At 58.2% G+C, this 22,858-nt stretch overlaps 2 protein-coding genes across 3 annotated transcripts; both read left to right on the top strand.

Moving 5' to 3' along the window:
- Positions 1–4,853: 4,853 nt before the first annotated feature.
- On the top strand, positions 4,854–17,210 carry MMP28 (matrix metallopeptidase 28). Of its 2 annotated transcripts, none has more exons than XM_069873906.1 (8): positions 4,854–4,932; positions 9,423–9,502; positions 10,116–10,279; positions 11,964–12,185; positions 12,786–13,031; positions 13,475–13,624; positions 14,137–14,304; positions 15,292–17,210. In XM_069873906.1, the coding sequence occupies exons 3-8, from the start codon at positions 10,180–10,182 to the stop codon at positions 15,684–15,686; spliced, it is 1,281 nt and encodes a 426-aa protein (XP_069730007.1). In that variant the 5' UTR covers positions 4,854–4,932; positions 9,423–9,502; positions 10,116–10,179; the 3' UTR covers positions 15,687–17,210. The 2 variants fall into 2 exon arrangements, with proteins under 2 accessions (XP_069730007.1, XP_069730006.1); XM_069873905.1 differs by lacking the exon at positions 4,854–4,932 and adding an exon at positions 5,206–5,292.
- A 1,082-nt stretch (positions 17,211–18,292) lies between these two features.
- GAS2L2 (growth arrest specific 2 like 2) lies at positions 18,293–22,707 on the top strand. The gene is made up of 7 exons (XM_069874385.1): positions 18,293–18,298; positions 18,774–19,143; positions 19,261–19,499; positions 19,612–19,719; positions 20,180–20,276; positions 20,554–20,782; positions 20,945–22,707. The coding sequence occupies exons 1-7, from the start codon at positions 18,293–18,295 to the stop codon at positions 22,128–22,130; spliced, it is 2,235 nt and encodes a 744-aa protein (XP_069730486.1). The 3' UTR covers positions 22,131–22,707.
- The last annotated feature ends 151 nt before the right edge of the window (positions 22,708–22,858 follow it).

The raw sequence follows: 22,858 nt of genomic DNA on the forward strand, positions 1-22,858 counted from the left end.
TCTCAAGGAGCAGGCAGATGGCAGTGTGTTCCCCTGCCAAGGAGCGTGGTGCGTCCAGGCCGGGATAGCTCCAAAATCAAGGTGGGTGGCACCTAGGCAGGCGCTGTCTCACCGGTCTGCTCCCACAGTCTCCCTGGTGGGAATCACCTTTTGCCTCTTGGGGAAAGGAATGGGAGTTGAAAAAGCTGGTACTTGCAACAGTTCTGGCTCCCTTTAATGCTGACTCTGCTTCCAGGTCCACTTTCTTCCCCAGGCCGAGAGCACTTCTGTCCCCAAACAGTGTCTGCCTGGCTGGGTTACTCAGGAGAGCCACGGAACTGCTGGGGCTGTCACCCTGTCACAGTTTTTCCAGCCTGGCAGCGATGCTGATCCTCTGTTTTGTTTATGTTCTGTACTGCACAGGCCAAAGCACAACCTGTGTTCGTTGTGTGTTTTAGGACAGTGCAGGCATCTTAAGCAGCCACCTGGTCTTACAGAAAACTCGCAGCTCAGGGAAGGGTTATGCTGGTTTGATGGCACATGGTTTTAGTTGCTTTTGGTTTAGAGAGTTAAGTGACTTCAGAGGGGCGTGGGAAGTGATGGTTTGTAAAAGACTAAACCCAGATGACAGTTTCAACTTTCTTGTGGCCCTCCAACTGTTCCTAAGTCCTTTAGCACTGCGTATTTTCCAGCGACTGCCTGAAGTTCCGCAGGATGAGCTTTAATGAGATGAAAAGAAAAGTAAAAAAAAAAATAATCACTAGCTATTAGATCAGGGTTGAATGACTTTTAGCTCCTCCTGCCACGGTAATGTTTCCTGCAGACTGCTTGCCTTCTGGTTAAGCAGACGACTCTTTAGATGCAGGGCCTTGTGGTCATGCTGGGGCTGCCTTGAGGACATGCGCTTCTGCCTTTGACGCCCTGACAGGCTGCAGTTTCCGTCAGCTGGTGCTGTGGCTGCTGCTTCTGTTTCTGGGGACCTGTTTATAGAAATAGGCAAATAAACGGCTGTACTGATGGTCAGCACTGCTTGTGACACAGGGTGTCACAGGTACTGGGATTGCTGCTTTTATTTTGTTTAAACAGGTGAGGAAGGTGTCTGTGGGCAAGTCATCCTGTTCTTTTAACAGACCACCTACTTAATCAAAAAAGGCACATCTCGCGAATCCTGCTTTGAATTTGTCCTCGGGAGGGGCTCTGTCAGAAGTTGGTAGAACTTTGTATGGTAAAAGTGCAGACTAAGGAGGAGCAGGACTGCAGATCTGTCAGGAGGTGGAAACCCAAACAGGGCTGTCCTGGCAGAAGGCATTTGGGTTGTCTGAGAGGGAACAGCTATGCTCTGCTTCCTTCATCTCTTGTTTATGATCTGTCCTCCAATACGTGTTCTAAGCAGCAGGGTTTTAGTTCTGCAACTCAGTCCTGCATGGAATGCTGGTGGTTTATTTATAAAAACAGAGCCAGCACTTGCCAAGCTCAGCAGTGACTTTTTGGAGAAAAGCATAGCAGAGGGATGCCAGTGCAGAAGAGGCATGTGATGATTACAGGGCTGAAATGCAACCAGAATAGCTAAACAATTTAAGAGGCAGCCAAATAATTTCTGTGCTGGCTCTCTGCAGCCAAACCCACCTCACCCCAAGAAGCAATGTGACTTAATGAGTCGCTCAAATACCACAGTCTTAGAGAGAGATGGGAGCAGCTCGAGTCTTTGGGGTCTTGAGGCCAGGACTCTGCCTGCACTGCTTTGCCTAATCTAGAAATGATAATTCCTATTTCCAGGGTAACGAATCACAGAATCACAGAATAACCAGGTTGGAAGAGACCCACCGGATCACCGAGTCCAACCGTTCCTACCAAACACTAAACCATATCCCTCAGCACCTCGTCCACCCGTGCCTTAAACGCCTCCAGGGAAGGTGACTCAACCACCTCCCTGGGCAGCCTGTTCCAGAGCCCAATGACCCTTTCTGTAAAGAACTTTTTCCTAACGTCTAGCCTAAACCTCCCCTGGCGGAGCTTGAGGCCATAAGAGCTCGTGTGACATTGTCCCTGGTCAATGATGTTGCTAATGCTGCTGTAGCAATAGAACGGCTGTCGGAATGTACCCAAAACTGCACAGGGGCTGAAAAGTCCCCTTCTCATACTAAGATGATGACTCTCCTGGAACTCGGGGGACACCCTGATCCTAGAAGGTGGAGTGCATGGGTTTAGCTGTCCACTGAGCCCATAACAGTGCGATGCAGTCAAACTGCACTAGCAAATGCAGCCCGGCTTGTGCTGATGTGTTTGTAGGAGGGCTCCTGAGCTGAGTGCAGTCTCTCCTGACCTTGGTGGCTTCCCAGGAGCTCTGCAAAAGAGGTGAAGCCAAGAAAAGTACATATGGATTGTGCATTTTCTGTTTTTTCCTAAACACTGTCTGATAAGTGCCTGTTCCTGTGCTGTTGAAGACAGGATACCAGACTAGGCAGACCTGTTGTCTAACAGGACACCGTCAGAACTCACGGTGCACAAATGAAGCACCGGAGAAGACTCTTGTCTACACAGAAGAGCTTTACCCTTGGTGCAGCAAGAGCCAGGGGAAGGTAAGCTGCTTGGGCTTTGTAAAGAATGTGACTTTTGCAGGCTGGGGTTGCTGCCTAGGCCAGAGGGGGCAGGGGGAAAACTGGTTCTATAACTGTACTCATCTGGTGGGAACTGAAGGGTTTGTGGTTTTGTCATTGACTGATTTGGAACCAGTGAGCCGTCTGACTGCTCTCCAGGTCCTGCAGCTGGTGTTGAGCAGCAAACATCTGAAGAATGACTCTTCTCCCGAGGTGGGGTCTCGAGTGGATGGAATGGAACAGCTTGAATATGTTCTTAGTGCGTAGCCCTGGGGATTGGCAGGTCTTGAGCAGCACATCCATCCTGGGGAGAAGCTGCCAGGAAGGAATAATGGTGTTGCTATTTGCTTATCAGTTGTGGTAAACATTAAAAGTGGCTCTGAGAAATTTCATGTCACTAAAGCACAGTTTCATAACGTTGGTTCATGACCCCTCTTGGAGCTCACTTCTGCAGGCAGCAGGCAGGGATTCGCTGCTTCAGCTCTCTGCTCTGCAAGCCAGCAGCACCAATGGGTGCTCTACTCTGCACCCGTGTCGACAGACAAGCCCTGCGATTCCTGACTGCGTGTAACAGCATTTATTCCTCTCTGATGCTTTCAGGTCAGTAGGCGAATGTTGTTAAACTGGGAACCCTCTGGAGCCCCAAGTTCAAGCTGTGGAGGCATCTTAGGAAAGGCTTTAGAAATCAAGTGAGCTGATCACATTGAGACCTTCTGCGTTAAATTTGAGGGAGAGGGGATTTTGTCTGGAAATCCAAGAAATCCGGAAGGTTTCAGCAGCCAGAGCTTGGATGGATCCATTTATCGTGCTCTTCCACAAATGTTTTCCAGTAAATCTCAGCTATTTGCCTTAGGAGTCTCAGGTTTCAGTTTGGGGGTAGGGAGTTACAAAGGTTCAAACTCTACCTTTTGCCCCACTTCATGGTGAAAAAGCTGGCAATCTGTTCATCTTCCCACAAGACAGCTTCTCTCTTCCTGATACCATTCCGATTACAACAGCTGGATAAAGATGTTTATGCTCTGGGCCAAAAGCCTGCAGAGAACTGTGATTTGGCACCTCCAAGACTGGGCTGAATTCTTCTCCATCTATATGCCAGAAACCCTAAGGACTAACACAGCCGCCCTGGGAAATGCCAGGTCGGAAAGCTGGCCGCTCCGGGGCTGCAGGTGCCCTCCCAGCTGCTTCCCTGCATTGCGAAGTGCAGAGGAGGGAGTTTCCTGCTGCAACCCAGGCCAGCGCTTTCTTATCATCCACATTCTTAAGTGGAAGAGCAGATGGATCAGTTGCTTCCTCGATACGACCCAAACACGGATGCGTCTGCAGACAGAGCTGCTCTTGTTTTGAAGGGAAGCGTATTGACCTGCGCGAGGAGCGGCCGCCCTCGGTCTCTGGGGCCCGGGCGAGCGTTCCCCGACGCCGGCTCCGTGTGGCCAGTGCTCGCCCGTCGCCCAGCTCTTGCTGGCCCAGCCACCACCTTCTTCATTTCTCTGTATCTCTATTTGTTTCCCTGTGGCTCAGAGACTTCCTTATTTTGCCGTGTTATGTGGATCCCTTTCTCTCCTTCGAATACCACTTGCTTCTCTACGTGCCAATCCCTGTCCAGCTGAAAAACAACGTGCTACAGATCCTTGTGGATCTCTTCAAGCCGCACTCGACAGATGCTCCTGTAACTTCACACCTTGGCGTGACTGAAAAGCAAAGGAAGAGGCCCGTGTGCTCCAAAATGCGTGTGTGGCTGAAGCTGGCACGGAAACAAAGGCAGAGAGAAGTCCTTATTTTCCCCTAAACCAATGCTGAATGAAAACATCCTTTTTCTTAAGTCAAATTAAAACAAACCAGTCAAACAAAATACTGCAGGGAGTAAACAGAGCTGCTGCCTTGTCCCTGGGAGCCACGGGAGCGTCGGCCGAGTCCCGTTGCGGGAGAGCTGCGGAGCCGTGGGGCCTTGGGAGGTGAAATCTTGGCTGTTACCCACGAGTGACCCCGTCCCTCGCCCAGGAGGAACCTTAAGCACAAAGAGCACAAACCAACAGCCCTGCGTGGGGGTTTGTTTCGTAAAGTTTGAGGCGCGGGGTGGTTTTTACCTGACCCCGAGGAGGGGAGGCCTTGCTTGTCCAGCTCCTGGGGCTGGCGCTGGCCGCGGTCAGCGGGACCCCTGCTCCCACCTGCTCCGGGCCGCAGCCGAGCACAGGTTTAGAAAAACTGGACTCGCTTTCTCTTCTTTCCCTCAGCTTCGAATGGGGCAGAGCCCGAGCGTGGCGACCGCGGGCACCCCGCTCTGCGCCCACCCGGGGGGACGAGGGCTCCGTGGCCACTGCCGGCGCCGCTCCGGGATGGACGGGGCGAGGGATGAAGGGTAAGGGATGAGGGGAGAGGGGATGAGGGGTTGGGGATGAGGGGAGAGGGGATGAGGGGTTGGGGATGAAGAGTAAGGGATGAGGGAAAGGAGGATGAAGGGTAAGGGGTGGGGGGCTGGGTGTGAGGGGCTGGGGCGGAGGGGCAGCGGCGCTGCTCAGCGCAGCCAAGCGCCGCGGCTCGGCAGCGCCCGGCCCCCCGCCCAGCTCTCCCGCTGCCCTCGGTGCCCGGTTCCCGGTTCGCGGTTCCCGGGGCGGGGCCGGGCGGGGCCGCGATGGCCGCGCTGCGGGCGGCGCTGGCGCTGGCGCTGCTGGCGGGGACCGAGCCCCGAGCCGCCGCCCCGGGGCGCCGGGAGGCCGAGGTAGGAACCGAGGGACCGAGGGAGCGAGGGAGCGGGGCCGGCGGGGCGACAGCGGGGACCGAGCTGCCGGCGTGTGGCTGAGCGGAGGGGGCGCCCGGTCTGGGGGGGGGGGGGTGTTTGAGCTATAGGGGTCTGCGCCTGAGCCATAGGGGATGCCCAGTCCATAGGGGGATGTTTGAGCTATAGGGGATGCCAAATCTATAGGTGCGCAGTCTATAGGTGTGCATGTGCCTGAGCCACAGGGGATGCCCAATCTATAATCATAGAATCATAGAATAACCAGGTTGGAAGAGACCCACCGGATCATCGAGTCCATAAGTGTGTCTTTGAGCTATGGGGGTTGCACCCAAGCTGTAGGGGGGTGCCCAGTCTGTAGGAGTGTGTGTGCTTGGGCTATAGGGGGGCACCCAGCCTATAGGGGTGCATGTGCCCGAGCTCTAGGGGTGTGTGTGCCCACCTGCCCTTGTTGCCTCACGCCCAGGTGTGTGCCCGCGGTGCCCTCCTCCCGCGCTGTAGCTCCGCTGTGGATGCCGATGTGTGCACAGGGCAGCCACGGGTCTGCTGTGCTGGGGAGAAAAGCAGGTTAGAAATTTGAGAAAAAAGCAGGAATGGAAACGGAGAGTTGTGACGGTAACGGGGATGTGGCGGGCAGCCCCAAGGCACCCACGGTCCCTGAGCTGATTCACATCCCCTGAGTCACCCCAGTGTGAGCAGCCCCTGTTCTTCCCGGCTCCCCAAACAATCCCCACTTGTTACGGCCAATACCGGCTGCCGGGCTGGGCCGGTGGCGCGGGGAGCGGGCACGTCGCCTTCGCCCCAGTTCCCACCCTGATGGGGCCGCGCATCTTGCCTCCTTTCTCTCCCTAGATGAGCAACTGGTCTGCATGACCAAACTTGCTTGTCCGTTGCTGTGGTGGTTGCAGGGGAAGGTTTGCCCAGGCATGATGCTTCCCCCCATCTTCCCCAAGCGCGTTGGGTTGCGTTCAGAGGCTTCGGTGCTGCTGGAGCTGGGCACTGGTGTGAGGGAGCTGTGAGCTGGTTTCAAAGGCAAGGCTGGGCTGTAGTCGTTGCTGGTGAGTTATTCCTGTGTCTGACACACGAGCAAGCAGAGACAGCACCCAGCCCAGCACATTTCACAGCATTTGTTTCCTTTCGGGTGGTGCAGTGTTTACTGCTCCTGTCCCATCGCATCCCCGCTGTCTGGGCAGGCAGGGAGCTGCTCCGCGCCTGGGAGGTTTGGGTTTCTGAAGCAGGAGGGGTTCAGCCGGACCCGCTGTGGTCCCGGCCTCTGCCCCTGCTTCCCAGCTCTGCAAGATCCAGTGTGAAAGTTAAAGGAGCTTAAAAGATGTTGGGCGCTGTATTTCCCCAGCTCCACATTTCCAGTGGCGAGTAGATAAGTTGTTGCTAAAGCAGATTTTCCAGAAGAGTGGCTGGGAGAGGAGATTCCCTCAGGATCAGATTAGGCATAGCAGGGGAGCAACACAGCCAAGAGATGGGTTTGGGGTTTTGATCAGCCTCCATCGTTAGCACGCAGAATTAGCTGAGGTTTTGCTGCCTTTTCAGCAGGATGACAACTGAGCTCTGTGCTTGCTAATTGCCCTTCTTGTGTGTCTCTCTCTATATAATATTTATATAGATACTTATACAGACACTTAAACAAAAGAGGCACAAGGACTCTGGCTAAGGGTTTGCAGCTGCAGGTGGGAGTGCAGCTCGGGAGACTGAAAAGAAAAACGGTTTTCAATGTCTTGACCTCTCCCAAAGACAGCGCTCCAGGGGCAGTGACCCGTGCACAGCAGGGGCTGCCTCTCCTCCTGCATCCCTGCCGAAACGTGCTTGTCCCAGGGGTCAGCTCCCCTGGAGTCTGTGCTGTGGGGGAAACTGAGGCTGGAAAGCAGCAGCTGCACCTTCCCCCGTGTCTATCGTGGCAATGAACGGATGCGGGATGGAGCCTGGGACTGCTGGGCGCCAGGGCCAAGGACCCACCTGGGCTGGCTCACCATTTGCTGTCATCTCCTGCTTAAAAACAAAAAGACCTTTGAGGTGCAGCTTGCGGCTGGCATCCCAGAATGCCTGCCCCTTCAGCAGCGTGGGGTCGCTTCCCTCTACTGCTGGGGGATGGAGCCGAGGGATGGGGGTTGTGTCCAGGCAGGGCAGGAGGCACCACAGTCAACGGGATCTGAGGCTTCTCTGATCCTTAACTGGTGGAAAGATGCCAGAAGGTGAGTGTCTGGAGGGGAGGGCAGGCGGGACCAGAGCTGCTGTCTCTGCACTCCTGTCATCCCAGTTTCCAGGGAGGGAGTTCTGATTGTATTTGCTGTTGTCTGTCTTCCGCTTGGGATGCCTGCGGTCAAGGGCAAAGTGTTCCCTTGGCTTTACCTCTCAGCAGAGGTGATTTCCAGACTTGTGACCAGCTCCTCATCAGAGTTCTGTGATGGGACGAGTCCCTCTCTCTCCCCTAAGCCATCCTCCTGCTCCCCCTGCTCCAGCCCCAAAAGCTTCTCTGACTCCCAGGCAGCCAGACCTTTCCTCTTCTCCCTCCCCTGTGCAGAGGGGGAGCCGGGCATATTTCATATTAATGCTTAGCTTTTGGTTTCCTGCTGTTTTTCTCTTCCCATTGTCTGGAGAAGAGCATTTCGCTGTCTGGGGCAGGAGGGAGGTGTCTTTCCCAGCTCTGCCAGGCTCTGCCCTGCAGCCTCTGGAGAGGTTTAGTGGGCTGGGGCCAGCTCCAACCCAGCCTCACCTGAGCCCACCTGGTCCCGGGAGGGGTGCAGGGCACGGGCAGCGCTGGAGAGGATCTCAAGCACTGGTTTGGGCACAGGACACCGTGCCACGGGGCTCTTGGGTTCCCCTGCAGCCCTGAAAAGTCTCTGGTGCAGGGGACTCTGTGTGCTCTGCTGTCTGATAGGTGCCTCGCACAGTGGAGGGGAAGCTCGTGTAAATGACTGTTCAGGTGTGAGGAGGGTTGGGCATGAAGAGCGAAGGCAGAAGCCGTGGTGCAGCCTGGCCGTACCATATCCACAAACCGTCCCGCTCCCTGCCAGGCACCCGGCGAAGCGTGTCCTGCTGGTGTCCGGGACGGACGCTGCCGCCTCTGTGATCCCCACGGTGGGGACCGAGGCACCTGCCAGAGGTGGATGGTCAGGAGCAGCATCAAGGGCAAGTTAACACCACCCTCCTTCTCTCCCTGCCCTGAGACAAGCGGGCAGGGAAGGTGCTTGGGAAGCGCGTAGTTTTCCAGCAGCCAGGCTGACCCGGAGCAGGACATGGTGCTCCTGGTGCTCAGCCTTTCTCTCCTTCGGGATGCAGGAAAGGAAGCAGCCACTTTCACTCTTAATTCCTCATTAATTTGACTCCGCTTCTGTAGCACTAACAGGATGCTGTGTGGCTTTTTTTTCTCCTGCAGACATCCCTGGAGGCGGGGAGGGTGGGTGTGGAGCGTTCCTGCCACCCTGGCTCTCGGTGTCTCCACAAGCTGGGGCACAGGCTGGGCAGAGGGAAGCTGTTTATTTTCTTTAACCTGCAATGTGTGTGTTGGAGCAAATTCAGAGCGACAATCTCTGTCCATGTACATGGGCGATAAGAAGAAGAATGGTTTGGCAGAGCAGATTGCCCCCAGAGTCCTTCTCCTTTACCTCAGCACATCCTGCACGGGGCTGGCTGCAGCCTGACCCCTTCTCACCCCCTCCAACTCGTGTCCACAGCACTTTAGTCTTTATTTTCATCCTTGCCTTGATCCATCTGAGGAGATCAGAACGGGTTCGGTAGCCTCTGGCTGCAGACGACATGGCAGCAGGGGTTTTTGATCTGTTGATAGCAACGTTTCTTCCTACACCTCCATTGTGTTGTGGCCAAAAACCCCAAAGCCATAAAAAATGATGGGCTTAGTTAAGCTTTTCCCAAGTCCTGTAGTGCAAATATATGGACCAGGTTGGCTTGGCGCCCATGGGAGGTGCAGCTTCTTGGGGTGCTGAGATCTCAGGATGAAAATAACTGGGCATTTCTGCACAACCTGGCTTTGCTGTGATGTTTCCCGTCACAGCTCCTTCTTTCCCACCCCCTCCCAAGCCAACACGTGCGAATGCCTGCCCGTGCTCTGAGCTGCGCCTCTCCCTTGTCTCTCCTTGCAGCTGTTCCTGGAGAAATACGGATACATCAGCGAGCCAGGGGCCGGCACACACAGCCCCACTGAGTTCACGGAGGCGGTGAGGTATGAGCTTTTTATTTAAAACACTGCAGAAAAGTAGCAGCTCCAGCTGCTGGGGAGCTGTCGGTGTCTGGGGTCTTTCTGCAGCCAGGGGCTCTCTCTCATGGTTCAATTATAAAGCACAACTGGTGCTTTTTGGGAGTGCTGGTCCTTGCCCAGCTCCCGCAGTTGGATGCTGGCTGTTGGCAGCCTGTGCCTCGCTGAGCTGCTTTATTTGCCTTTTATGGCCCGGTGCTGCCCTTACAATAAGATCTGCAGTGAGGCCAAAGTTGGGGGTGTCTGGGAGATGTCAGGGGGCTGAGCTGACAGCCCCTGCTTGGACTTCTCTATGCAGATCACATTGGCTCTGGGAGCATCCCTGGCCTGATCCAGGGCAACAACTGGGGTTAAAAACTGGAAAAGGTGTTTTTTAGGCTCCCTTGTCTAGTTTTGCCCTTCTCAGAGATGGCTCACTGACCACATGTGGTTGCAGAGGCAAATCCTTGCTTTATCACCTGGATACATTCCTGGAGATGGGACATGAAGCTTGCTGGCTCAGGTCAAATGCCCAGCATGAACATAACTGAAATCCCCAGGGGTCCAGGTCCGGGTGCTGACATCTCCCTTACTTTTCCAGGGACTTTCAGTGGGTGACCCACCTCCCGCTCAGTGGGGTGCTGGATGCTCCCACACTCCATCAGATGGCTCTGCCGCGCTGTGGCACGGGCGATGGGGAGAGCCGCGCTGTGTGGGCACGCCGAGGACCTGCCGCCCCGCGCCGCCGGCGCGCCACGCAGCACGGTGAGCATCGACGCTGGCCATCCCAGTGGGGTGTGGGTTTCTGGGATGCTGGGAGTTCATCTCTTCCGTCCGGGCTCCTGGAGATGCTGCCATGTCTGGGAGGTGCAGCTCTGCCAGCACAGCATCCATCCCAGGAACCGCCTGAGCTCTGCACCACTTTATTTTTAAATGTCTTTATTTTCAGTTGTTCTGCATGGCTCGATGTCAGCAACAATTAGATACAGCTTCCACTCGTGGTGAAACTCAGTTCTCTGAGGTGGTTTTACTGCTGTCGAGGGAGCCTGGACAACTCCGAGGGAGCTCTTGGGTCCCTGTGGCCCCAGGCATAGCTGTGGTGGCACGATCTGGAGGGCAGGGGCTGGCATGCAGCGAGGCTCTACCGGGCTTTGAGGGTCCAGCGTGTGGCAGTCACCCAGCAACAGCCTCAAAACCTGCTGGTGCTGGGCTCCCTGGCTACGGCGAGTGGTTTCACCCACATTACGGGGTTTAACTCTGCTCCAGGCAACCTTCCTTCCTCCTTTTTATCCGGGATTGGGCCTCACAAGCTGTCTCATGGGCTTGTGGATGAGTAACTGGATTCCTAGAGAGCAAGAGGGCTGGGGCCAGCTGTGCTTAGGACATGGGAAAAATGAAGGCAAGATGAAGGGCGGGCTGCGTGCCATGTCAGGCTGCCTCTGCGTCTGGCAGGGCTGGAGATGGACACCCCCAGGAGACAGCCCCGCGGCCGCCTCCTGCCTCCAGCTTCCCTCCAGGCCCCGGTCCTGCCGGCAGCGCTGCGGGGAGAGGGGCTGCTGTGCCGGGGCAGGAGGGGGCAGAGCTGGGAAGGACGCGCAGCAGGAGCAGCCTGTGCTCTGCTGCTCATGGGCTCCCTTTTGGCGATCATGGACCATGGGTGGCAGGAGATGCCCTGAACCCAGGCAGGGACGGGCTCTGTGTGGCACCGGTTATTGCTGCAGTGGTCTGGTGCCAGCAGGTCCCTCATGGCAGCAGGAATGGGAGCAACGCCGGATCAGTGCCCACGCGGCTGGTGGCACTGGCCAGGAAGGCCGGCGGCTTTGTGCTAATTTGGCTGTTTATCCTGCTTGAAGCAGGAAGCTGCCGCAGCTGAGCCAGCAAGTGCTTTGTTATCCACCCCTCTCCCAGCAGGATCCTTGCCGGGCAGCTGCCGTGTCCATCATCCCACCAGCTGCAGGCAACACTCACACCCCGGTGCGTGGGCAAAAAACAACCCCGGTTGAGCTTCGTCTCCCAGCTGGGTTACCAGCCCAGATGGAGATTAGGTCCCAGCGCAGGAAGGTGTCTGGCACATCCACCTCTCTCTGCGCCTCAAAACTGTCACCCCTGAAAGGACCAGGTGTTCAAGGAAGCCATGGGCAGTAAGATCCGTGGTGATGGTAAAATGTTGCTTTTAAAACGAATGGTGAGCAGTAGTTTGTCCTCACTGGGATATTCCCAGGGCAGGCAACAACTTCTACAGGTAGAAGTGGTCAGGGTCACCTTAAAACCAGTAAAAAACATAGTCCAGTTCCCAGTGCAGGGTGCCGAGGCTGCTGGTGAGACAGCTGGGTTGACTTTCAGCTTTGGAAAGCCATGGCATTTCCCAGCACCTGGAAGCTTTCCTCCACCGAAGACCCCTGGGTGGAGGAGCAGCAGGGTCATCACGCTGTGCTGGCCTCTCTTGCAGGTGGGAGGTGGTACAAGCGGCACCTGACCTACCGTGTGGTGAACTGGCCGTCCTACCTGCCGCAGCGCGAGGTGCGCCTGGCCGTGAAAGCTGCCTTCGAGCTCTGGAGCAACGTGTCCTCGCTGGTGTTTTGGGAGGCACAGGACGGCCCTGCTGACATCCGCCTGACCTTCTTCCACGGGGACCACAACGATGGACTCAACAACGCCTTCGATGGGCCAGGTGCTGGTCGCTTCCCCCTTGTAAGCTTCTCTTTTACAACGTGGGCTGTTCCCCAGCAAGGAGGAGGGCTGTGGTGGCGATGGGCTGGGGGTGGTGGAGGTGAGGCTCTGCCCCACCAATCCCTCTAACAAAGAATTTAGGGTCCTCATTCTGCAGCTGGAGTCTGTCAGCAAGCGGTTGAGATGCTTCTGGGATTATGCTGATGGCCTTCAGGAACCCCTCCCCACCCTGACTGCATCCTCCAGCCCTGAGCTCATTCCTCCCAGATGAGCTTTCCTGCACAGCTATCAGACACTCTCAGGCTTTCTCTCTCCTTGAGCCTTTGCCCACTGGGTCACTGCGGTGGCTTCAGTCCCCCACCTGAGCCTGGGGCAAGAAACCAAACTCATAAACCAGAGAGCAGACAAACCCTGCTGCGCTCAGGAGCAAAGGCAGAACTGGTTTGGGTTGCACCCACTGGGGGTCATGGGAAGCTGCTGTTCTTTCTCCTCAAGAGCTGAAATTGCAGCATGTTTTAGCACAGCAGAACTGCACACAGCCCCCTCGGCTTGCAGCTGTCCTCTTCTGCCCTGCGGTCCCTGATGGCTCTTGTGTCCCCAGGAGGTGCCCTGGCTCATGCCTTCTTCCCCCGGCGCGGAGAAGCCCACTTCGACAGCGCTGAGCGCTGGTCCCTGCGCAGCGGCAAGGGGCGCAATCTCTTCATCGTGGTGGCACACGAGGTCGGTCACACGCTGGGGCTGGAGCACTCCTCCGTCAAGAGTGCCCTGATGTCTCCCTACTACAAGAAGCTCAGCAAGGATTTTGTCCTCAGCTGGGATGACATCTTGGCTGTCCAGAACTTGTATGGTGAGCCTGGCGTCCCTGAGCATCCCTTGGTTCCTCTGGGGCTGTTCCCTGGGATGGAGAGTAGGAAGCAAGGATGGGAGCAGTTCCCTGCAAGGGGACAGGACTACATGGAAGGTGCTCAGTGGGGACAGGCCCCATCCCTTTGTGACTGGGGAGGAAGATTGGGTAGGGCGTGTGGGATGGGTACCGGGTGTTCCAGGGCAGGGAAGCTCGGACTTACTGCCTGCTCATTTGCAAACAGGGAAAAGCTGGTGCATGTTTTTTTATGAGGTACCAAGGGGTCTTTGCCAGAGCCATGTAGAGGGGAACAGGAAGCAGACAGTGGGACAAGGAAGCCTTTGGAGCCCTGGGGTGGCTTCCCAACTCTGCGCTTTTGAAGTGCTTTGAGGAAAGCCATTTCCCTGCCTCTTCTCCACAACCAACTGCTCCCTGCTCCATCCCAGGGAAACCCTCCAAGGGCTTGGCTGTCCAGCTCCCAGGAAAGGTCTTCACGCACTTCCAGGACTGGAGCACAGACCTTTATGATGGGGACCAGCAGCAGAAGAGCCTCAGTGCCTATTACTGCCACTCATTCTTCGACACCATAACTGCAGGTGGGTGTTCCCCAGTGCAACCTTTTCCCAAAACACACACCCCTACCCCTTGCCCCAGCAGCAGCTCGTTCCTGCTCCAAGAAGTTCACTGGTGGGAAGGGTGGGTTTAGCTGGTCCACAGCCTTGTACATGTTCCTGGGGCTGGTGGCATCGCTGATGCACATCACTGCTGCAGCGCAGAGTGCATCTTGAGGATGCAGCGATGGCTCGGTGTGTTAGGAGGAGGGTAACTTCCTAAACAGGGGGCATGGCAAGGCTTATTTGCTGCAAGAGCTCAGCTGTGGAAAGTGAGCTTTTAGTGGGAGCTGTGGTCAGCTTTTATGCTCTCCAGGCTGGAGTGGAGGCAATTAATTGTGAAAACTGAGAGGGTGGCTGGAAAGGCAGGAGGGAGCATCCAAACCCGAGCAGCCCCAAAGCACTGCAGAGCTGCACTGGGGAAACAGGGAGCAGTGGCTGGGAGGTGGGATGAGGTTTCTTACCCAGGACCCCTCACCCCTCCCTCTGCCTCACAGATGCGGATCAGAACCTCTACATCTTCAAGGGCAGCCACTACTGGGTGGTGCCGGCAAGCGGTAACGCCAGTGACCCGCAGCCTCTGCAGACGCGCTGGCCTGGCCTCCCCGCTGGCATCGACGCCTGCACCTGGTCCCCGCTCAGTGGCAAGTTTTACTTCTTCAAAGGTAGGTGAGGCACAGGCGGGAAAGCTCCCCTCTGGGTGCTGCAGCTCCTGCCCGTGTTCCCTGTCCCCCAAGTGCAGAGCTGGAGCATCGCTGTCTTCCAGCTGTGCAAAATCCCACAGGAGCCCTGGGCTTGGCACCTGCCACAGATTGTCCCCACGGCATTGGCCATATCGCCCTGGCAAGCAGCACCACTCCCTCGTGCCTCAGTTTCCCCATAAACCCAGATCCATCAAGCCCTCTGGGGTCACAGGGAGAAAATGCTCCCCAAAGATGTGTGGCCACTGGGGAGCTGGGAAGAGCGCGGTGCTTTTGTGGTGCCCGTGGAACCCTGCGCTGTGCCCGGGACTGAGCTGCCCGGGGAAGCTGAAATGCCATTTGCAGGCTGCCCGGCGGTGCCCTGCGGACGGATGGGGAGAGGGAGGTCAAACCAGGCAGCCTGGATGTCAGGGTCAGCCCTAACTTTTAATGGAAACCGGTTGCTGTCTCATCAGAAAGGGGGCTTTGTTGCTGCAGCTGGGTGAGAGCCAAAAGCCCCTCTCCCTCCCCAGCCTCAGCCGCTCCCTGCCCTCCCCGGGGCTGGGTCAGGCCAGGGCTTGTGAGCAGAAAGGGGCTTTTGTCTGCCTGCTGTGTGGGGACAGGGCTCTGCGGGGATGGCTGAGCGCTTGGCCCCAATCCTGGTCTCAGTTGTCCCAGCCCTGGAGGGGTCTGGGTCCATCTGTCCTGTGCACTTTGCATGAACAGGAGGGAGGTTTGCAAGGAAGCAGCACAGGGAAGCAAGGTGGCCTTACTCTGTCCCTGGCCGTCCCTTTCCATGCCTTCTAGCTCCTGAGTTCCTGTGCCTCAGTTTCCCCAGGCCTGATCCATGGGGCAGCCCTGTGGTGGGGCCAGTTCTGTCACCAGTGGGATGGATGTCACGGTTGGTCACCTGCGGCTGCAAGGCTGGCCCTGTAGCTGAGCCCTCTAACCCCTCTCCCCTGCTCTTCCCAGGAGGCCGGTGCTGGCGCTACGCAGGCTCCACCTTGGAGGCAGGTTTCCCCCAGAAATGCAGCGCCCGCGGCCTCCCACGGCACCCCGACACCGCGCTCTACTTCCAGCAGCTCCGGCGCCTGGTCCTCTTCAAGGGACCCAAGTACTTTGTGGTGAGCGAGGAGACCCTCAGTGTGGAGCCCTACTACCCCCGCAGCCTGCGGGACTGGGAGGGCTTGCCCCCCGGCACGGCAGGCGCCCTCACCCACCGCGACGGCTTCGTCTACTTCTTTCGGGATGACCAGTACTGGCAATTCGACCGGGCAAAGCTGCAAGTGGTGGCCACCGGCAAGTGGGCCACCCAGCTGCCCTGGATGGGCTGCTGGGATGCAAACGCTGGTCAGGTTCTCTTCTAAGCTGAGCGCGCCAGGACGAACTGGGGTGGCTGAATCCCACCTCGCTCACCACTGCCGAGATCTGTCTTGATGTGACTCAGAATTCCTGTTGGGGACAGTTGTGCAGGGACCCACAGGCTGCGTGTGGGCGCCGCGGTTGGTGCAGCGACGCCCCAGACAGCGGGATGGGGCCGACAGCCCAGGCGGGGCTGCTGCATGCTTTGGGAGACAATGTGGGTTATTTTATTAAGAAGACCACAAAAAAATGGAAAAAGCCATCGAGACTGCAAACAGACCCATTTTGTTAACATTCAGGATATCGTTGTGCATTTTTTTTTTCAAAGCAGGACTAGGTCTGTTGATACTTCAGCTGCTATTCTGTGATCAGGCGGAGCAGCGCCTCACCCTGGCTCGGGCTGGGGCTTGGGTGGGCTTGAGTGAAAGACTGAAAATGTTTCCTGAATAAAGGGAAAAAAAAAGGGGTGTTTGGACAAAACCAGGGGCCCGTGTTGCAGTTTTCCCTGCTGTGCACACAGAGCCCCTGTGCGTGCTTTGCTGGGCTGGGGCCACATCCCAGCTCCCTGGTGAGGCACCTGCTGGGGCCACCAACACTGTGGGAATGTTGGGGAGAAAGCAGAGGGGTTTGGTGCAGAAACCTCTTTGGGGCGAAAGGGGCAAGGTGTGGCTGCTCTGCTGCCTATGTCACCGAGGGATGGTGCAGGAGCATTGCAGCTTGGCTTTCTGGTTGGCTGAGTGGGTTCTCTGGTGTCTGATAAGGGTTGTGCTCAGCTGGCAGCCTTTCTTGTCTACAAAGCATCTGTCCTTTGCTCTGTCTCTGCAAGTGATGGGATCAATGTATTTCTGAGACCTGCAGTTGGATCAACAGGGTTGAAAAATCACTGAGGGAGGAGGCGAAGAGAGGGTGAGCAGGACAGACATGTCCGTGCATGCAGGTTCACAGGGACAGCTCGGCTGCATATTCCTCATTCCTTTCCCAAAGCATGCTCCCCACCTTGAAACACTGCGGGCTCCTGGGCACTGAGTCACGGGTCACGTCTGCAAAGGTGGGGGAGCGCTGGACCCCCGAGGCTTGGATTCCTGCTGTGTGGGGGTGCTGCTTTGGGTGCCCTCCTGATGCCAGCAGCTTCGAGGACTCTTTCCGTCAGTGCATGTCCTCCTGTCACCCTCTCCCACCCTTGACTTTCCTCGCAGAGGAGGCAGGAGCCGGGCTTGGGCAGGGCTGGTGCTTCCTGAGGGCGTTTGGTGCTGTGAGATGCCAGCTGAGATGTGGGTTTAGCCTGTTGGGGAGACAACAGGAGCCGTTCTGTCCGTTTGTTGTGTTATTTCTGAGCAAGCCCTTCCTGCACAGACATGGACAAGGGACTTCATCAGCCCACAGCCTAAAATCTCAGGGGATTTTTGATGTTGCCAAAGAGGCAGGTCTGCGTCATTTTTGGTTTGAGTTGGATGATAATAAGGCTTGCAGGGAGTCCCAGGGGCTTGGAGACTTGACAGCAAATAAAGCAAACCTCTGGATATGCAGTGTTGGGATTTCTGCTTGTTTTCATGTCACACTTCTGGGGTTTGGGTTTTTGTTTGGTTTTTTTTTTTTTTTTTAAAGCCGATCTCCTGTTTGCTGAACGGACTGTGTTTGAGAAGTGTGTGCACCTTTGGATAGGAGTGGGTGTTGCTGAGTTTGGCCTCAGCTTTCATGCCTGCTGGATTGCACAGGTAGGATGAATCCCACTGAACGCTCGCTGACGGTGGTGATGCTGATGGTGAAAGTGAAACATTCTTCCCTGCTTCATCCCAAATTACTGAGGTTTCCTCCACACCTTGGGATGTGTTAATAGTTTGGGGTTTTTTTCCTAGCTGAAGGCTGCATTCATGTGATGGAGTCCCTCCAGGTCTCCACCTTCGCCCCAGCCCATCATGGTGCAGCAAGGCAGGTCCTCGCCTTCCACAGGACAGGGAGCACCCTGAAACCTTCCCTGCTGCTCCTGTTTGCTTTGCTTCATGTTGCAGTGTGCCAGGAGATGCTGCCGACTGAGGGACCTGGGGGGCCGTGAGCGATGTTGCTGGGCTTGGGGCTGAGTATGGTGTTGCTGGCAGAGATGGGGGTGATCGCACAGCATCCCTGGCCCCCTGCAGGTCTGGGGGTGGCCAGCAGGGATGGATTTGCACCCTGAGCCACGCAACCAGCCCCACTGGGTGCTGTGGCTGAAAACTCTGCATCACAAGGGTCCTTTTCTCCTGCTGGGCTCCCTGGCAGGGCATGCCAGGCGCAGACTCCTCCAGCCAGCCTGCCACGCATTCCCCAGCCCGGAGAATAGCTGGAATTCTTGCATTTCCTCCCCCAAAATGACACCGGCTGATCCAGCCGTGATTTGCAGTGAGCATCAGCAGCTGGCTCCAGAGAGAGGACGGGCTTCCCTGGCACAGCAAGAAGCCCCCCAACCTCACGAGAGACTCCTTTTCAGTCCCAAGAGGTAAGCACATCCCGGGTAGATTTGGGTTTTCTTTGAGCCTGTAAAATGGGAGTAAAACTGTGGCTGCCTTAGGGCTGTCAGTTCAAGGGTACCAAGCCCTGAAGTTGCACCTTGTAGGGCTGGGTCACCCCACCTGCGATGGAGGTGGGTGCAAGGAACGCAGGGAGGAGCAAATTACCCCTCTTTTTCGGTTGTGAGCAGCTTGGGATGCTGAAGAGTGGCTCTCTAACCTCCTCCTGCACCAGAGCCAGGGACCCCTGGGGCAGCTGGGGAAGAAGGAGCAGGGTTGCAGTGGAGGAGCAGGTGCTGAAGAGTTAACAGGGAGTGTTTGCAGCCTGTCCCTTGTCACCAAGGAGAAGGGAACAGCACTTGGGAAGGAAACAAAACACCCACTGCCCAGGAGGGTGATTTCCTTTCCCCACACTGCATTACAGCCCTTGGACCCCAAGAAGGGCTCCTGGCAGGGGGACGACAGTGTCACCATCCTGGGTGGCAGGAAGCAAGTGGCACTGGGTGAGTGTGGCTGCAGGGGACGTGAGCTGGGGACACAGCCTGAGGCAGCTCCTCATGTCCCAAACGCCCCTGTTCCCATCTCCCCTTTTGCTTTTTCTCCTCCCAGTCTTATGGCAGAATGTGGGGAACAGCGGGAGCTGCGGTGCGGAGCATCCGCCCCTACGGGTCCAGCGAGCAGTACCTCTATGCCATGAAGGAGGACTTGGCCGAGTGGCTGAAGGAGCTGTATGACCTGGACATCGAGGTGGGCACCTTCATGGAGGTGCTGGAGACGGGGGCTGTGCTCTGCTCCCACGCCAACAATGTCACCCACGTGGCCGAGGAGTTCGCCCACGCCTGCCCCGATGTGGCTCGCCACCTCCGCCTGCCCGCTGCTGGCGTCGCCTGCAACCTCGCAGCACAGCCAGGCACCTTCCAGGCCAGGGACAACATCTCCAACTTCATCCAGTGGTGCAGGAAGGAGATGGATATTAAAGGTAAGGCACCAGGCTCCGGCCGCCCCGCATCCCTCTGGGTGGGGTTTGGCTCCATCTATGCCCCCCATCCCTTTTGTCCCTGTCCCCACGTGCCAGCCCACCCTCGCACTGCCCTAGATGTCCTGATGTTCGAGACGGAGGACCTGGTGCTGAGGAAGAATGAGAAGAACTTTGTGCTGTGCCTGCTGGAGCTGGCACGTCGTGCCGCCCGCTTTGGCATGCGCGCCCCGACCCTCGTGCAGATGGAGGAGGAGATCGAGGAAGAGCTCCGCCAGGAGATGGACCTGCCACCTGCAGATACCCCTCTGCCCCGGTCCCCCAGGAAACCACGGGACCTTCGTAACCTTGATCAGATGGTACGGACAGCCATGGAGCAGGATAGAGACAGGGATGGGGATGAAGATGGGGTGGCCACCCCATGACCCTTCCCTGGAGCGCTGGTTAAGGACCCCTCCCTGCTGCTCACAGGTCCAGCATCTGGTGAGCCGCTGTACTTGCCCGGTCCAGTTCCCCATGATCAAGGTATCTGAAGGGAAATACCGCGTGGGCGACTCCGACACCCTCATCTTTGTCCGGGTAAGTCCACTTCACCCCCCGCTTTTGGGGCACAAGCACCAGGAATCCTGCTCTGCTCCCACAAAGCCTCTTCCATACGTCCGTCCCCAAAATAAGCCCAGTTTGGGGCTTGTGACCATCATTCCTGGAGCAGTGATGCTCGACACTGCAATGCTCTGTCCCTGCCCGGATCCATCCCTGAGCCAGGCCCTCCCGAAGGGCTCGGCACATGGTGGTGGAGAGTTTTCCAAAGGATCCCCACTCGCCTTGGGGTGATGAAAGGTGCCTGTCAGGATGGCAGTGGGAGCGAAGCCTCCCTGCCGAGGTGGCACTGAGCCCGGGATGAAGCTGGCCTTGGGGAGATGTGTGGCTCTTGAGGACGTGTGGATGAAGCCCGGCCAAGGGTGCTGGAGAGGAGGGGAGGGTCCCTTGGTGCATGGCAGGCCCTGTCCCAGCCTCACGGCACCGGCGTCCCGTGCAGATCCTGCGGGAGCACATCATGGTGCGGGTCGGGGGCGGCTGGGACACGCTGGAGCACTACCTGGACAAGCACGACCCGTGCCGCTGCACCTCGCTCTGTGAGTGTCCCCAGGCCCTGGAGGCGGTGAGGGAGGGTCCGGCATGGGTCTGGCTGCTGCTGGGGCTGTTTGCAGCAGCGGGGAGCTCCCTCACCATAATGACCCCCTGCTTTCCTGGGGAATGTTGGGGTTCGGGGACTCTCCGGCTTTGGTGGCCTCTAGAGGTCACGGCAGACCCTTGGATGGAGCTGGACCCCGAGCCCCCAGTGCAAGGAGTGCAGGTTTGCACCAGCACCCCCAGGCTCCCCGGGATGCTGAGCCCCCCGTCTCCCCTCAGCTCACAAACGAGCCTCGAAATCCAGGACCCCCCAGCAGCAGGTGCAGCACGAGGTGCGGCTGTGCCCGGCCTCGAAGGCGGCTGCCCATGGCCACCCCCAGCCCACGCTGCTGGTCAGCCGCTCGCAGAGCCCCCTGCCCCCCGTCACCTGGGGGTCCCGGGGTCCCTCGGAAGGCTCGGGCCACCCTCGCCGGCAGCCAGCGCAGCCCCGGAGGGCCCCTTCGGGCAGGTAAGCGGCACAGAGCAGCCTCGTGCCCCAAACTGCCTGCATTCAGAGCGGTTTTTCTCCCACCCTGGACTATTTCCCCCTCCATTCTGGAGCTGCCCAGCGCCCAGCTGGATGGAGCGGGGATGCAGTGGCCGCTGGCCCCTCTTCCCTCTCTCCTTGCAGGGCACGGGAACCCTTCGTCACTCCTTCGGGGAGGCAGCCGCCACCATCCAGGTCTCTGACGCGACCCAGCTCCCCCAGCCTCGATGTTGGGGTGTCGCGCCGGGCACTCACCCCCTCCCGGCTTGGCCCCGGCCCGCGGAGCAGCGTGGGGGTCCCCAACGTGCTGCATGGGAGCACCCCGAGGAATAACGCCATGGCACCCAGAACCCGCCTGACACCGGCACCTCCGCAAAGCACCCAGCAGGGAGGAAAAGTGACCGTGGCAGCTGCCAGGGTGCAGGGAAAAGGGCTCCCCACCGCGGCAGCTCCCCGTGCCCCGAGCCCCACCAAGGTCCGTGCCCCCTCGCCGCAGCCACACACCCGGGGCGACTCACAGAGCTGGAAAAGCCTGCAGGAAGGGAACCGGGGAGCCCTTGGACGGGGATCCCACCTGCCCTCAGCCCGGAATTCCTCCAACCAGCCTCCGAAACAGGACAGCAGCGTCAAACCCCCGGCCAAAGCCAGCGCGGCCGCCTGCCAGCCCCCCGGCACCCCAGGACACCCTGCAAACGGGTGTGAGGGCTGTGCTAATGCAGAGGGGACCCCAAGGTGCTGCTCGGCCACCAGCCCGCAGGCTGGGGGTGCTGGGGCGGCCGGGGGCTCAGCACACGGACCGGGGGGAGCCTGTGGCCCTGGTGGGGGGAACGAGGGGCTCCGGGGGTGCTGGGGGCAGGCGCAGCCCCCAGGTTACAGCAGGGTGGTGGAGGAGCTCTCGCGCGGGCGGCAGCCGCTGCGCCCTGTGGGGCTGGGCAGCTGGGTCCCCAGAACCACCCCGCGAGCCAACCCCCAGGCCACCCCGATCCCGGCCGTGGGGGAGGCAGGGGGACCAGGAGCGGGGGGCCAGGCCTCCCAGGCGGCCAGGGGCAACAGCATCACCAAGCCCCGCCGGTGCCTGAAGAAACCCAAGCGCATTCCCTCCATCTACAAGCTGAAGCTGAGACCCAAGGCGCGTCCCAGGCAGGACCACAGGCCAGGCAAGCGCCCCTCACGTATCCCCACGCCCCTGGGGCAGCGTCCCACAGCCCCCCGGGGCCAGCATCGCCCCCCGGGGCCCCCTCAGCCCAGCCACACGCACCCCAGCACCGAGGCCTCGCCGGCCGACAGCGGCGCCTGGCTGACCGAGGACGATGAGGAGTCGTGGGTCTGACCCCTCACCCAAGTTCCCGCAGGGACGGACCCCTCGCTCCTCTGAAGGTGCGAGTGATGCTGAAGCCGGAGCTGCAGGCAGCACAATGGGTTTGCTCCCAGGTGACCTTGGGGCCCTCCCCTTGCTCTTTGGATTTGCGTCCCCTCCAACTCAGAGGGGTTTTGCACTGGTATCTCGCCTCCTAAACAGGCACTCCTGTAAGAGTTTGGGTGGAAAATCCAGCCCCAAATCAAGGGAATGGGGCACGTCCTGCAGGGAAGGTGCAGCACCTGCCACGCACCTGGCAGCCAGGTATGCAAACCGTCTCATACCTCAATCTTCCCCAGCTCTACAACGGGACTAACGATCCTCGAGTCTTACAGTAGCACCAGGAGCCTCGATGAGCACTGGGGTCACTCAGGGCAGGCAAAGGAGGTGACCCCTGAGCCCCACGGGTGAAGGTGCGAGACCGGGTTGGTCGTGGTCACTCAGCAGCGATGGTCGGGGTGACGCCTGTCCCCGAGGCTGCTGCAGTCACTGCTGCCCTCCCGCAGCCGCAGACCTGGCAATATTGTTTGTGCAATAGAGATGTACCACAGCTCCTCTGTTTTGGCTTCGTTTCTGTGTGGGTGGTGAGAGGGAGAGGATAATCCTGCTGGGGTCACGGCTGGTGAAGGGCACTCGCGCTGCCGGGCCGCTGCCTGCGTGCTCCCCGCGAGCCCCGTTGTCCAGGAGAGGATGAAGCCGGA

This window comes from Phaenicophaeus curvirostris, chromosome 21, assembly GCF_032191515.1.
Source record: "Phaenicophaeus curvirostris isolate KB17595 chromosome 21, BPBGC_Pcur_1.0, whole genome shotgun sequence".
NCBI lineage: Eukaryota > Metazoa > Chordata > Aves > Cuculiformes > Cuculidae > Phaenicophaeus > Phaenicophaeus curvirostris.